General features: G+C 42.5%; 2 protein-coding genes across 15 annotated transcripts in view; one reads left to right on the forward strand and one right to left on the reverse strand.

Annotated features, from left to right (window-relative positions):
• Positions 1-1371, reverse strand: part of CUL2 (cullin 2) — a 127305-nt gene extending 125934 nt beyond the window's left edge. Inside the window, exon 1 of the mRNA XM_047754750.1 lies at positions 770-1371. The gene's annotated coding sequence lies outside the window, so the exon portion shown is untranslated. The remainder of the gene's footprint in view (positions 1-769) is intronic.
• Positions 1372-1508: 137 nt separating this feature from the next.
• CREM (cAMP responsive element modulator) overlaps positions 1509-16381 on the forward strand; it is a 66255-nt gene continuing 51382 nt past the window's right edge. For 3 of the 14 annotated variants that reach the window (XM_047754773.1, XM_047754753.1, XM_047754757.1), the window contains exons 1-2: positions 1643-1831; positions 10786-10885. In XM_047754773.1, the coding sequence (XP_047610729.1) occupies positions 10842-10885 (44 nt within the window). In that variant the 5' untranslated portion in view covers positions 1643-1831; positions 10786-10841. Of the gene's footprint in view, positions 1832-10784; positions 10886-11855; positions 11873-16381 lie in introns of those variants that run through there. The other 11 variants (XM_047754765.1, XM_047754766.1, XM_047754760.1 and 8 more) reach the window with 10 other exon arrangements.

Raw genomic sequence — 16381 nt, forward strand, 5'->3', positions numbered from 1 at the left:
CCATGAGCCAAGGAATGCGGATGGCCTCTAGAAGGTGGAAAAGACAAGGAGATCGACGATTCCCTGGAGCCAGCCCTTTGATATTACCCCATAGAACTTTTAAGTCATCTGTTTTAAGCCACTAAATTTGCGGGAACTTTTGTCATAGCAGCAAAAGGAAACTCCATGTACCTTTCCTGCCTTCTCTCTTCAGATCCCAGGTACTCTGTCAAGAAGAGCAAGTACTCTTCCCCCTGCTCTCAAGGATTTGATATGACATTTATATCACAGTGTGTGTTGATGTAGCAGCCATACTTACATTTTAAGCCCTTGGTCTAACGGAATCTAACTATAAAGATTGTATACTTTGGTAAAGGAAATTTCAGAATAAACAAGTAGGTAAGGAAGAACAATGTTTTTGAGTGATTACGATTTCCCCCAAATCACTTGAAGTTCAAAATCTGTTCCTCCAGCACATGGTCAACCTTGACCAAAAGGAAAGTTAGGATTTTTCGGTTTTAGCAGTCTAGACTTTTTTCTTCTCTTTACGATAACTCCTTTTTTTCTGAGCTAAAATGAGCTATATTGATTACTTAGAGATATTCTTTTTGTGTCAACACACACAAAAGAGATTTGGTTAACTTCTAAATTTAACTTAAAAAAATTAATTTGGCAATGTCCCTCATTAAGAAACTAATTTTTATAAGGAAGTGGAGACAGGCATTGCCCATCGCTCTAGAAGGAGGAATTTCAGAATTCTGCCAATGGGGAAAGAAAGACGTGAACTTACCAGGTTTTTATCCTCTTATCTCTGCTAGTACGCATTACAGCTGAGAGTAGTTCGGGATGACCATAATCTAGCATTGAACAGTTCAGAATTTTCCTCTACTGGGAGAACTCCACTGGAATTCTAATATTTCACAAAGCTTCCCTTTTCCTCCTGCGCTACGTGGATTATGCTTTTATTTTCTTTTCTCAGTAACTTTTCAAGCAGTGTCCTTGACGAAGGTTCCCGGTGTGACCTGCTCCTAAGAGTGGGTGTACAAAAGATGACCGTCTCTTCTACTGTAAAGCCCTGGCTTCCAAGTGAACGAAAATGAAACTCCTCCGTTCCAGTCGGGGGTTTCAGCTACTCAGCTTTCCTCTCCTCCGTCACATCGCAGGTAGGGACAGCGCTGTGTCTCCGCGCAGACTAGGTCGCCGGGGGGGCGGCAGAGGGTAGGGCCTCCGGGGCTCGCGTCCGGCGACATCGAGGTGAGGTCCACAGGATGCTCTCGCGGGCCCCTACTGGCGGCTGAGCTCGCCCGGACAGGTAACCGACACACAGAGGCCTGGAAAACCTTGATTACTCTCCAATTGATTGGCTTCCGGGAGCAGGCTCCGCGAAGCAGCTTCCGGCTTCCGGGCCGCGCCTTAGGCCACGCCCCAAACTTGGGCCTCCTCCCCACCCATCCTACTTCCTCCTCCCGGCCCCGCCCCTAAGCTCTGGCTCACCTCCAAGCCCCGCCTCCCACTAGGCCCCGCCTCTCATGCCTCCCCTTCCCCACCCCGTTCTATTCAATTGTTGGATTGTCTGCGCCGCACTCCCGCCGGTGGCCGGCAGGGGGCGGGGTTCGAGCGTGGATTTCCCCCGGCGTCCCCGGGGAAGGGGCAGGCGCTGCGCGGCGCGGAGCCGGGCGGGCAGGCGACGCGAGGCCGCGTTGGGTCGCGCTCGGCTGGGAGGCCGCAGCGGCAGCATCAGCGCTGACGTGGGGCGACGTGGGACGGCGCCGGTCCCGGTGGGGCTCTTCGTCCCACCTCCTCGCGTCCGTAAGCAGTGACGAGGCCCGCTACGTAAATCGCTTCGCAGCGGGTAAGTGGCGCGCCGGCCGGCGGGGCCCGCGGAGCCTGAGGCGGAGGCGCTGGCGCCTGAGCGGGGGCGGGGCGGGTAGCGCGGGCGGTCCCCGCCGTTTGCCCCGCGCACCCGGCGGGCGCTTTCGGAGGGGCCAACGCTCCGGCTCCGAGGGAGGGGAGGCCGCGCAGGGCGGGCGGGCCCGCCAGGCGGCTCCCTCCGCTCCCCTCGCTCGCCCCAGTCGCCGCCTCCCGGTCCTCGCGGCCGGAGACCGGGCGAGCGGGATGCGGTCGCGGTGCTGCTGGAAGGCGCACGTCCCCCGCGCCCCCTTTGCGCCGGGACCGGCGGGCGTGGCGCGATCCCCGGAGCCGGAGCTGTGAGAGCCGCGCCTCCTCCGACGTCTTCCCAGCGGTCCCGAGTGTGAGCCGCTCACGCTCCCCCGCGCGGCCCGGGAAGCCGCTGCCGGCCCTGGGTTGAGCGATGCTGACCCTCGGGACCAGCCTCGGTCCCCACCCGGTATCCGGAGGCTCACACCAGTGGTTTCCGAACTTGTCTGCCTTTCCTGCCTAATTCGCCCGGCTGCAGCCGCCCTCCCTAGAAAAAAATACTAACCGAGATGCGCAGGGCCAGAGGTTCCCGATGTGAAGGTCGTGTTAGATTACTTTAATAACTCGTGCTCTGTAGTCTTCCCCTGGGGGTACCACCACATTTTTCTCCTAGTCTTGATCCTCCTTTTGGATAACACGCTGCTTTCCCTTCATAAGTCACAGTCTTTGAATTTTTTAACTTCGGAACTTTTTCTCCCCCGAAGAAAGGCAAATTGCAAAAAATGTGTTTTGGCCAACTAATGCTAAGTAGTAAACACTGATGTTTAAAGAGCTGCTGATTGATCCAAAGACAACTTTTTAAAAGATATTTAAATGGTTTTGAACCTGGATGAGTATAAACACTGAACGCATTGTCATGTTAAGTGTTGGTAAAGACACAAACAGTTTTGGTGCCTCGGTAAATAGTTCAGTGTAAGCACGTGCTTTGCCCAGTGACTTGCTGGTCCACCTGGGGTCGTTTTGGTGAGTGTGAAGTTGTAATTACACGTATGTTTTGTGTGCATATTTTGTAAGAGTGAGTGAATAAAATTTTTTGAATGTGTAAACACAGAGGAGCTCTTTAGTCTTTTTGTCTTCGCATTATCTCAGAAGGTTAATGAAGTGGTGAATTCAGCAAACTCCAGACTCCGTAGACTGCTTTTGTTTGCTACCGAGACGAATCGTTGCATGATTAAAATATGAAACTAATGTTTAGAATTATGGCCATTTCATGAAAAGTAGAAGCGTTTCACATTAGTCACATACATAAGGAATCCTGAGTGAATCTTTACCAGGATAGACGTGTATTCCTGATCCTGACTATTTTCTCCAACCTGGTATTCTCTACAAGTTAATATTGGGCCAGAAGAGTAAGCCGGGTTATTGTGGAAGTGGATAATCTATGGGAAAGTGCTTAAATGCTGTGTCGCATTTAGATAGGCTTTAAAAATAAAACTGAACAATGCAAACACTTAACAGCTGAACCATTGATGTTTTGACATGAAGTCAACATTGGCCATTAAGGAGAGTTCCCGGGTGGCACAGCGGAAACAAATCCAACAAAGCACCATGAGGTTGCTGATTCGATCCCCGGTCTCGCTCAGCGGGTTAAAGATCCAGAATTGCCATGAGCTGTGGTATAGGTTGCAGACGCAGCTTGGATCCTGGTTGCTGTGGTTGTGGCCTAGGCCGGCAGCTGCAGCTCTGATTCGACCCCTAGCCTGGGAACCTCCATATGCCCAGGGTGTGGACCTAAAACAGTAAAAAAAAAAAAAAAAAAAAAATTGGTCATTAAAGAAATAAGCCTGAAATGTCTTTGAAATCTGTTAAGTATTTTTACTTTAATTCAACTGATGTTCAATTTTGAGAAGAGTTATTATTGTACAGTGAATGCTCTCAGTATTATCAATACAAGTATATAGATAGTAAAAATACAAATTTCAGGGAAAGTGTTTCTCATCCGTTTCATATGTAGGAATAAACATTTAAAATCATTTTGTCAATTTCTTTTTAAAGAACACATAAAGTGTATAAACTACCTTTTTTTTTTGGCTGCACCCCCAGAATATGTAAGTTCTCCGGGCAGGGATCTGAGCCACAGCTGTGGCAAAGCTGAATCCCTAACCCACTGCAGCACAGCAGGAATTCCTTAAAATACTTTTTACCATGGGAATCGCACAGTAAAGAAGGCCTTGTTTTTAAGAGTAAATCTTTTTTTTTTTTTTTTTGTCTTTTTGCCTTTTCTAGGGCCTCTCCTATGGCATATGGAGGTTCCCAGGCTAGGGGTCTAATTGGAGCTGTAGCTGCCAGCCTACGCCACAGCCACAGCAACGCAGGATCTGAGCTGCGTCTTCGACCTACACCACAGCTCACAGCAACGCCAGATCCTTAACCCACTGAGCAAGGCCAGGGATCAAACCCGAAACCTCATGGTTCCTAGTCGGATTCGTTAACCACTGAGCCACGACGGGAACTCCCAAGAGTAAATCTTTCATTCATGAGTTTTCTTTTAATGATGCACTGGAATATCCAGTAGAGAACAAGGGGAAATGAAGAAAAAACCTAAGGATGGCATCAGTGGGACTTTATCTCGATATAACTCGTGAAGACAAGTTGAGTCCAGTCACACTGCGGCAAAAAAACAAGACAAGTTGAGTCTTGCTGGTATGATACAGTTACAGCAAATTTTTGAAAAATATCTACTTTGCAAACATCTTGACTGACTTTCCCAGGAGTGTTACAGGAAATTACTGGCAAGGTGCATGTGAAACAATTTTGCGGAAAAGCATTGGCTGGTAAATTATTTGGGACTGTTTAAATAACTGTCTCACTGGTGAGGAAAGAAAACCTTACTGGAAACGTTTTGTGAGGCTCCTTTGAAGTCTCCCAGTTCTCCCCAAATGAATGGGAAGCATCTTTATACATACTTTCTGAATAGTGATACAACCTGACCAATCAAATGTCAAAATGAAATCCTGTGAAATTTTAACCTTGAGGCTCATGTGATTCTAATAGCTTTACTTTTGAGAATTGAAGAGAATAAACTTTCTTCAAAGTTATCTTAGTGAACCTTTAAAACAAACAAACAAACACAGCATATTTAAAGGTAGACTATCCTAACTCAGAAGGTCAAATGTCATAGAGTTTTGTTCATATTCTCAGTCTCAACTTTTTTCATTGATGCACAAACATTATTTACTTATTTAGCCTAGAAATGCTTAGGGATTTGTATCTAGCACTGATTCTGATGAAAGCTCCCACCTCTGGAATTGGGACAACTATATTATGCATAAAGACACTTACGATGCTTTTAGGCCTTTTAAAATTGATGGAGGAGTTAAATTTAACTTATTTAGGCATGTTTCTGCACTTACATACTAGTTTTGTTTCTATACACAAGATAGGACCAATGTTGAAATTAATCTCTCTGAACTCTAGTTGATTCAATTGTCTCATCTACTCTTTCTCAGATTTACTAATTAGTAGTCAGTGCACTTGTACTTTATGTGTAGTAAGTTTTGAAATATACTTAAAATGCAGTAGTGTAGCGTGCTGTTGAAAAGTAAAACCCTGCAATGCAATGATTAGTCAAGCATGTAACTCCCCCAAGAGATGGAAAGTTTTTTTTCCCTTCTTGAAGTGGTACAGGGGTAGGGGATGAGGGGGGTTGTGCTTGGAGAGGTGAAGACAGGTCAAGATTATTTGAATTTCATTTTTCATTTCCTCCTTAGTAATCAATTCTGCTGTTCATTGACTGAAATAGACAAAAATAGGCACCAGGTGGGAGATGAATCAAAAAAGAGATGCTTGAATAGTCAGTGCTTTGGTGATTGTTGTAAAGAGTTAAGATTTTTAAAATAATAATAGGTATCTGAAGCAATTAAACTGGAGTGACATGGAATTTGTATCCAAATGCCATCTAATTTTCTGTATGATTCATATTCAAAATAGTAAAGACAGTATTTACAACTATTGCAAATAATTATTTATAAGAACTGCTCCTGGGCACTTCTATTTTTATACAAAAGTGTAAAAATTGCTATTTGAAAGTTATTCTGGGAGTTCCCAATGTGGCTCAGTGGTAACAACTGGACTGGTATCCACGAGGACTTGGGGCTGATCCCAGGCCTCCCTTAGCGGGTTAAGGATCTGACGTTGCCATGAGCTGTGGTATAGATCGCAGACCAGGCTGGGATCTAGTGGCATAGGCCAGTGGCTACAGCTCTGATTCGACACCTAGGCTGGGAGCTTCCATATGCCAAGGGTGCAGCTCTAAAAAAAAAAGTTTTTTGACTTTGCTTCACAGAGATTACAAAACTTCTAAAGTGGCATAATTTCCTGTTACTGCTTTATTGCTTTGTTTTTCCTGTGCTCATCTCCTTCACCTAAAATGCATAAAAAGCCATAGGCTCATTCCTGTCAGCTTCATTTATATGGCTCTTTGTAATTACAGTTGACTCTGCTGACCTCTGCCTCGTTATCCCTGTATAATTGATCCCTGTAAATTATCCCTGTATAATATTTACTCCTCCCAAACTTAGTTACCAATAGCCTACTGTTGACCAGAAACCTTACCAATAACATAGTCAGTTAAAACATATTTTGTATATGTATTATATACTGTATTCTTACAATAAAGTAAACTAAAGAGAATATGTTTTAAGAAAATCATGAGAAATACATTTATAGGACTATACTGTATTTATTGATGCAGTAAGTTTATATTGTCCGTTTACAAGGTGAATCTTGTCAGTACCTGTATCAGTATTGTCTTAGATGATACAAAACACTGTAGATGTTATACGTATTACTAACACTAGATAGCAAAAATTGAAAGAATGTGAAAAAGAAACTTGTATTTATTTACAGATATAACGATTCATACATTGATAACAAAGAAGCAGCAAAATGATTGCTTTATGGTCCCCTAGTATCATCAGTAGGCTTGCTTCATAGTAGCCTAGCCCATACACTAATGAATCTATCATTAGAAAAATGTATGGCATACAGTGTTGCAGTCACATGCATAATACAGTATTGGAAACACTGTTACATTTTTTAAAAGTCACTTACTGTGGCAATAACTGATCCACAGTTTCTCCAATTATGAGAGGCATACTGTACAGTAATGTAATTCTTTGAATGCAAAGTTATAAAACAGTAAGAAAATTAACACATTATTAGTTTTATAGTTATATCAAATACCACTCATGGGGAGTTCCCAGCATGGCTTAGTGGTTAACGAATCCGACTAGGAACCATGAGGTTTCAGGTTTGATCCCTGGCCTCGCTCAGTGGGTTAAGGATCCGGCGTTGCTGTGAGCTGTGGTGTAGGTTGCAGACCTACAACTCGGATCCCGAGTTGCTGTGGCTCTGGCTCCGATTCGACCCCTATCCTGGGAACCTCCATATGCCACGGGAGCGGCCCAAGAAATGGCAAAAAGACCAAAAAAGAAAAAGTACCACTCATGTTTATGTGAGGATAGACTAGTATCTACATATATTTTATGCTTTTATGACATACCTAACCTTATTTTTTTTTATATTTCTAGGCTATGAGTTTCATCTGTGAGTTGTTTCAAATTGTTGCAGATTTCCAGAAATTTTCCAATGTATTTATTGAAAAGAATCCACATATGAGTAGACCCACACTGTTCAAACCTTCTCTCTTCTACCTAGCCTGCCTTTTCCCAACTTGTGAAAAGGACCAGCTTTACAATAGAGCTTCATATTCTTCTCCCATTTTCTTTCAAACCTAACTTGCTGTTGCTTCTTGAATCAGTTCACCTATGAAGGTCTCCTACTTTCCCAAAGAGGTAAAACTTTTCTCCATCCAGAACTGAAGAAACAGGATTTCCCACCCTGGCGAAGCGGAAATGAATCCAAGTAGGAACCATGAGGTTGTGGGTTCGATCCCTGGCCTCGCTCAGTGAGTTAAGGATCCAGCGTTTGCCATGAGCTGTGGTGTAGGTCGCAGACGAAGCTCGGATCTGTGGCTGTGGTGTAGTCTGGGGGCAACAGCTCCGATTAAATCCCTAGCCTGGGAACCTCCATGTGACATGGGTGCGGCCCTAAAAAGACAAAAAAAAAAAAAACAAAAAAACAGAACTGAAGAAACAGATTGTCCTTTTCTGTGTTCTTTCTCTTCCTACTTCCATTGGAAGTGTGCTACCCTTTCTTTCACATTCTTTTCTTTTTATTTTGGCCAAGCTAATTGCAGTGGGGGTTTGTTTTGCCTTTCTTGCAAAAACCAAAGTGAATAAGGACTAGAACTCAAGTTAACACCCTACTTAGCCTCCATTGCCATCTCTTTACATTGCACACTGCCAGGTCACCCCCACCAGACCACAGCGCCTCCTCAGGAATGGGAATGAAGGGAGAGGATGCCTTGATAGCGTGGCTGAGCCAATGGTTATATCAGTCCTCAGCCAGGATAAAGGTCCAGCGAGAGGGGAGATGCAGAGTAAGGGCTTGAGAATCTACGAGCATTAGGCAGATATATCCAGGATGGAGCTCAGGAGAGCGAGGTCCAGGCTGAAAGTGAAATTTGAGATGCATCCAGTGTGGATGAAGCAGCTAAGGGAGAGAGTGGAGGGTCTGTGACTGGAAGTCTGGGAGTACCAGTCCTTAAAGAGAGGGCCCCAGGAGATGGGAGCAAAGGGCTGGATGATGTGGAAGGGAAGCGTGAGCATGGTGTTCTGAAGGGTTCAAGGAGGTTGAAATTTGGGAAGTAGGAATGCTGTGGGCATGTTAAGGAGGATGAGGCCTAAAACTCGTTCTTTAAGATTTGGCAGGCAGACCATCGGCCATGACCCTTGGAATGGTAGGAGTGAAGTAAATACTCTGATGAGCCTGAGTCAGGATTAAGTTGACCCGATGGTCATTATTTCTGTTGTGAGACTAGTCATTTTCTCTCTTGATATCTTATGAGGGGACTGGCTGGAAGCTGGGACTGTCTTCAGTGCTGACAGCCTCTGGGAAGAGGGAACGGGCTGTTCGTGGACTTGGCCAAATACTTTTTTCCTTTTGAGTTCTGAATCATGATGTATTACTTTCTCAAAAATTAAACTAAAGGAAATGGTATTTCCAAGAGAAATTGAGTTACTCCTCTCTCTTTCTCATACAGTGCCAGGCTCACCATCATTATTCAGGCAATACTTTACTATTCCTTGTTTAAACATCTCATTAGAATTCAAGCTCTTGGAGAGCAGGGACATCTTATCTGTGTCTTGATGCCCAGCACTGTTTAATAAATAAATAGCCTCATGGTTATACTGTTGTTATGGAAGATAAGATGTCCCCATGTAAAAGGTCCCCACATAAAACGCCAGCATAATATAACACAGAATAAAGTTTAATCCAAAGGAATGGCACCATCCTTGCTTTTTGTTCACACTGTAAGTGGCCCGATGCAAATGCCCTACCCTTTCTCATTGTCCCTGTGGTGGGGTCTGGGCGGTTGGTAACAATAACCATTGTCTTAGTGCCCACAGTGAGGAGTGATGCACCTGCCTGCTGACTCAGTTTCCAAATTGTCTGGGGTGGTGTGACACCACTTTAGAGAGACCACTTAGGAGGGGGCCCGGACAGCAGCATGTCCATGCCAAGTACCATTGCTGCTGGCATAGACATCTGGAAAGTACTTGGGAATGCATGCGTTTGTCCTTTCAAATCTAAAATAAATTGAGGGCTCCCTCTTCTCTCCTCTTTTTTCTTTGTCAATTTTACTTCATTCAGTATGTCATGTATGTATTTTAAAGAGCTGTTATTTTTTTTAACGTGGTTTATTTGCTGGCGTGGCCTAAAACAGTCGTTTTAATGGATTGAAGGCTTCGGAGGAGATTTTAAAGGAATGGTTACCATTTTGTTTGAAGTTGAAAATCTTTGACAAAACCCAGTTTTTGTTCCTTTTTTTTTGTCTTTTTCTAGGGCCGCACCTACAGCATATGGAGCTTCCCAGGCTAGGGGTCCAATTGGAGCTGTAGCCGCCGGCCTACGCCAGAGCCACAGCAACGCAGGATCCGAGCCGCGTCTGTGACCTACACCACAGCTCGTGGCAATGCAGGATCCTTAACCCACTGAGCAAGGCCAGGGATCGAACCTGCAACCTCATGGTTCCTAGTTGGATTCCTTTCTGCTGCGCCACAACGGGAACTCCCTGATTATTGTCATTTTAAAATAGAGCTGATACCTGTGAGCAATTTGTAATAGGTATTAAATGATGTAGGGAGCACTACTTTCTCTTCAATAAAAATAATCTGAGGAGTTCCCTGGTGACCTAGCAGTTAAGGACTCAGCATTGTCACTGCTATGGCTTGGGTTACCTGCAGTAGCTGGGGTTCGATCCCTAGTCTGGAAACTACATGCTGCTGGTGTATTTGATAAATAGCTTGATTTAATTTTTTCCCTAAGAAGATAAGTAAATTGAATAGAAATACATTTTTTAAAAAATGCGAAGTTGTGGAGTTCCCGTCGTGGCACAGTGGTTAACGACTCTGACTAGGAACCATGAGGTTGCAGGTTTGATCCCTGGCCTTGCTCAGTGGGTTAAGAATCTGGCGTTGCCGTGAGCTGCGGTGTAGGTTGCAGACGCGGCTCGGATCCCGCGTTGCTGTGGCTCTGGTGTAGGCCGGCAGCTACAGCTCCGATTCGACCCCTAGCCTGGGAACCTCCATATGCCGCGGGAGCGGCCCAAAGAAACAGCAAAAAGACAAAAAAAAAAAAAAAAAAAGGCAAAGTTGTTTTCAGCTTTCTATGCTGGTGGGGCTTTTTTTGTTTGTTTTTTAGTTTTCTGGAAATTGGGGCATTCTGATGTAGTTTTGAGAGATTTTAATATTTTTAATAAAGTCTATTATGGTCTTCCAATTCAACATTATAATTTTACTGCAGGATAAATAAACAAGAAAACGGGAAGGAGCAAAGCATTGATTACAGATGTCTTAATAATGAGCAAATGTGGCAGGAAAAAATATATTAAGACAAATCTAAGGTAGGTGGATATATGTTTTTCTGTTCTTTTGGAAGTTCTACTTAGAGAACTTAAACTTGAAATGATTGATAAATTAATGGTGAATGTCTTTCTATAGTATATATGTATGTGTATGTTTATGTATATATGTTCTATAATAATAAGCAAAATATAATAATATGTGCCCAACTGCTCAGTCATTTTGTTAGGGAGTTTGTCTTCTAGCATAGAGGTGAGTGGACATTCGTGTTCAGCTCATTCTAAGTGCTGGCCTTTTCAGTTAGAAAGGAGACCATGTGTAAGCATGTGGACAGTTTTCATTTTCCTTCTTTTGTCTATACTTACGCCTAAAGTTATAAGTGAGAAGTCTCCACCAATGTCTTACAGAAATCCAAATATTATTTTTCAGGTTTTCTTTTTGTTTCTTTCAGAGACATCCTGGTTCTAGTTGGGTCTAGTGTCAAAAAGAAACTAAATTTTCCATGACAGTTTTCGTAAAACAGTTTAAAAATAGATAATAGAAACAACTCTAATAATTTTTCCTTTTGCAGCTGGATTCTGTTTTTAAAAGAGGTGAACAAATTTTACAAGGGCGAATATAGTTACCCTGGAGTGTAACTTGTCTTTGCAAATTGAATCCAACTAAGACTTTAGAAGTTATTAATTATACACTGTAGTTATCATTAGGAAACTGCCTTTGTCTCATTTTCCATTTGGATATTTTTGGCCTGTATTCCTTTTCTCTTCTTTGTTCCTGGCTTTTAAGAACACTTCCCTGGGTATCTGTATAATAGCATTTCTTTAAAATGTTTTTCCTTTTTCTTCTTATTTTTCCTTCTACTTAAGTATCTTGTGTGTTCTTGATACATAAGTAGGCCTAAATAACTTAGGCCATTAATTACCTCAATAGTTCTATAGTTGTAAATATAATTTTTACACATGTTTTCTTTTGCATTCATTTCTTGAAGGTGTGTTATATACAAACAGCACTGTACTGTTGTACTTGAGGTAGGTATCGAAGTATGACATATTTGTTACACTAAAGACCTAGAAAATAACAAAGTAAGCAAACAAATGCAATTCTACCCCTCCCTAAAGTAGCGCACCCTGGAAGTCTTTGAAAATTGTGCAAATGGATGGATCCTGTTCTTTTAAAACAATAGTATTAACATTTATTAAACTGAATTCCAATATATTCTGAACACATTGAAATAATTTTTACTTTTCTATCAAAGAAAATGATTTGCTTAATAAAATAAAGACCAGAAGAAATGTTTACCTTTCATAAGAAAATATTGCTGCTGCCATTAGTCATTTATGAGTTTAAATACACCCATTTTAGCAAATCTTCACTTGTTCTTTAGACTTGTGGAACGAAATACTTGCCGACATTTTCCTTACTGTTAGTTTTTAGTGCTTAATGGACTTTTTAATTTTAGTTTTTCATTTTATCATATGTGTTTTTATTTTTAAATATTCTATAATTTATATTTCCTAATTGCTTTTTCTCTCTAATTTGGATTATTGTTTAAGATTAAAATATTACATAATTTATAGATTATTCCAGTATAACAATGTTTAAAATTTGTTATAGAAAGTGAGATTTGGGGTAAATATTGTGTGGTACACCTCTTCAGTTTTGCTATAAAGTATGTAGAGAACAAAGCAGGATTAAAATGGATCTTTCTCTTACATTTTGTTTTTTTTTTAATTTTTAAAAATTTTCACTTTTTAGGGCCACACCCACAGCATATGGAGGTCCCCAGGCTAGGGGTCATTTGGGAGCTATAGCTGCCAGCCTACACCACAGCCACAACAACACTGAATCCAGGCCGTGTCTGCGACCCACACCATAGCTCATGGCAATGCCATATCCTTAACCCACTGAGTGAGGCCAGGGATTGAACTCAAGTCCTCATGAATACTAGTTGGATTTGTTTCTGCTGCACCACAGCAGGAACTCCTCTCCTGTACTTTGGAAATAAATTGTCTGGACTTGCTGAGGCTGATGTACAGAGTTAGTGTTGTGTACATCATTTCTGGCTGAGGTCTGGGCCCTTGGATTGCCTGCGGAGATGGTGTTTGAAAATGCTCAATATAGTTCTGACCCATAAAGAACACTTAAATGTTAGTTGAGTCTCCTGCCCCGAGACCTACCCTGGGGTTGGTTTTTAGTGGGTTTAAGAGGTTGTACTGGAGAGCAGTTGGATTACAGATAAGCAGAACAAACTTGTGTGAAAATGACAGTGTATATTTCAAATCGATAGTGCTGATCTTATGCTTCTGTAGATACTTTATAGCTTTCAATAAGTTGATTTAGTATCAAACTTTCATTGAATGGCCTATACTCCGCACTCTAGGAGAATGAGATAGGATAAAATTAGAGTCCCTACATCCTGGTGTGAAAGACAAAGCATATCTGAATAAATATTGTGACAACAGTGGCAGTGTGCTCAAAAGCACACCATTTTATAAGATCCGTCTAGAGGGGACTACTGCTCAGGACACTGGCTGTGGAAGAAACCCTGGAGTCACAGTCACAAGACCTCTTGTTCACCCTCTATCGTGCCATCTGTTGAGCACCCTATAGAAAGTCACTTACTCTCTCTGAACCTTATTTTTTATCATTTTAGTAACATCTACCAGTTGAATAGTCTTCCAGAATAGTTGATCAATTGGCTTATTTAGTTATGGTAGATTTTATATTAGACACTGGGAATACATTGAAATCAAAGATGTCATCTCTGTTGTCGCACTGTGCTAGTACTTTGTGGACAGATGTGGTGAAGACAAAAGCTGAAATGGAGGGATTGCACGCAATGCTTTGGAAGCTCAGAACTGATAACTAATTCTGTCTAAAGCTGTAAGAATAGGCTTTTGAAAGATGGTGTCCTTGAGCCAGGCCTTCAAGAACTAACAGGAGTTTGTCTCTTGGACAAAGAAGAGGTGAAGGGCATTCCAAGAAAAGGGAAGAGCAGTACAGCAGATTGAAACTGGGGGAATGAGGTGTGTATTTGACCAAAAAGTGGCTCCTAAGAAGGCTAGAATACAGAAGGAATGGAGTGACAGGAGATGAGGCTGTAAAGATAAATGGGTGACATTGTGAAAGAGATTGAATGGCAGTTTGATTTGGTAATTGAGAATATGGACTCTGGGAAAAGATCTTAGTTCAAAACCTGGCTTTGCAACTCAGTACCTTTGTAGTTAAATCAGATTCGTGTGTGTGTGTGTGCGCGCGCGCACGCACACTTTTTGGGGCTGCACTCGTGGCATATGGAGGTTCCCAGGCTAGGGGTCCAATCGGAGCTACAGCTGTCAGCCTACGCCACAGCCACAGCAACACCAGATCCAAGCTGCATCTGTGACCTATACCACAGCTCACAGTAACGCCAGATCCTTAACCCACTGAGCAAGGCCAGGGATCGAATCAGCAACCTCATGGTTCCTAGACAGATTCGTTTCTGCTGCACCCCAACGGGAACTCCTAAATCAGATTCTTAACCTCTTTATGTTTTCTTTTCCTCATCTCTAAAAGAACAAGCTATATTGCCTTTATAAAGTTGTTAAGGATTAAAATTATTAGGCATTTACCACATGGTAAGCATTTAACATGATAGTTGTAGTTATGATTATTGTAAGAAATTTGGATTCCATTCTACAGTCACTAGGAAGCCCCTGAAGAGTTTTATTTGTTTTGCTTTTTTCATTTTTGAAAAGTTTTATTGATTTACAATGTTATGATAATTTCTGCTATACAACAGCTTGAAGAGGTTTTTGGTTTTTTGGGGTTGCTGAGTCGTAGGGTAGTTCTGTTTTTAGTTTTTTTTGATAAACCTCCATACTGCTTTCCACAGTGGCTGCACCAGTTTACATTCCCACCAACAGTCACACTTGGAATTCTTGATCCGTTTATTATATTCTCTATATTTTTCCTTCGATATGTTGTATGTTTAGAAACCAGATAAATGAGAATTGCATTTAAAATTGAAGGGGTTTAGAGAACTGAGCAAGAGAGGTTCTCTTTCTTTCTTTCTTTCTTTCTTTTTTTTTTGTCTTTTTGCCATTTCTTGGGCTGCTCCCAAGGCATATGGAGGTTCCCAGGCTAGGGGTCAAATCAGAGCTGTAGCCGCCCGCCTACACCACAGCCACAGCAACGCCGGGTCCATAACCACTGAGCAAGGCCAGGGATGGGACGTGCAACCTCATGGTTCCTAGTCGGATTCGTTAACCGCTGACCCACGCTGGGAACTCCCCAGTTCTCTTTGTTTTCGAAGTTTCATTGTATCAACTTTGGGCCATTTGTTTTGCCTGTTAATAGGTAACTCTTGCTTGTTGTCTAGTTTTTGACTGAATTCTATGTATATCAAATAGTTGAAACCTTATACAATATAGATGCGGGAGGACCTAGAGTAAGGAGGTTTCTGAGTGAGGTGGATATTTTCTTCTCTCTGGAGTATTAAAAGCAGTTCTTAATCTGGTTCCATTCAGCCATTTCTGGCTGTACTTCTATCTGTCTCTTGTGCCTCCTACCCCCTCGATCTAGGTAGGCTCCCCCGAGGGCTCCCCAAGCCCCCCAGATTCTCTGCTATGTCAGCTATTCTGTTTTCCAAACATCCTCTGTGTGTTCCTTCCTCTCATCGTCCTCCTTTCCTTTGGGAAATCCTTATCATCTTTCACCTCACATGGTCCCACTTCAGGCCCACTGCAACACGCCTTCCTGGGTTTTCCAAAGCATGTCATACGTAGCATCCTTCACACAGTCTAAGAAATGTTCATTACTGGTCTACCTGATAGAATTTACCAACAAGTGAAGTTTTTCTCAAATTTTAATATTTATCAGAATCTCTTGGATATAAAAAAATTAGCTCGGAGTTCCCATTGTAGCTCAGCAGGTTAAGAACCCGACTAGTATCCACGAGGATGTGGGTTCAATCCTTGGCCTCGTTGTGGGTTGAATCAGGTGTTGTAGCTGCGGCATAGCCCTCAGCTCCAGCTCTGAGTTGACCCCTAGCCTGGAAACTTCCATATGCCGCAGGTGTGGCCCTAAAAAAAAAGCTCCCCCAGAAAATTTGAATTGGTAGATTGGGGTTGAGCCTGCATTCTGCTTTTTTTTTCTTTTTTACAAATATGTTTGTTAATTCTGATAGAGTTTGTCCAACAAGTATACTTTGAAAAACCAATTCTTCAGGGCAAGGATTATGGCTTACCTATTTTTGTACCATCAGGGCCTGTCATGTAGATGGTGCTAGAGGAATGTTCCTGAAATGGGGAAGGTCTTCAGCATGTAGGGTTTGAGCTGAGACTCAAACTCTTGGCAGAACCTTAAGAGAGCTTTTAAAAAAGGTGTTAAGAAATAGCATAAGACAACATGGCTCAAATTGTTTCCAAAACACTACTGTTAGGAGGGCTTGCTTTGTGGAACAAGGGCTTTTGGTGGTCAGACACTTTTGGAAAGTGCTGCCTATCGGATCTGTACCCTCCACCCTTCTCAAGTCGTTCTAGAACATTCAAGCTTCT

The sequence above is a fragment of the Phacochoerus africanus genome, chromosome 12 (assembly GCF_016906955.1).
Source record: "Phacochoerus africanus isolate WHEZ1 chromosome 12, ROS_Pafr_v1, whole genome shotgun sequence".
Classification (NCBI taxonomy): domain Eukaryota; kingdom Metazoa; phylum Chordata; class Mammalia; order Artiodactyla; family Suidae; genus Phacochoerus; species Phacochoerus africanus.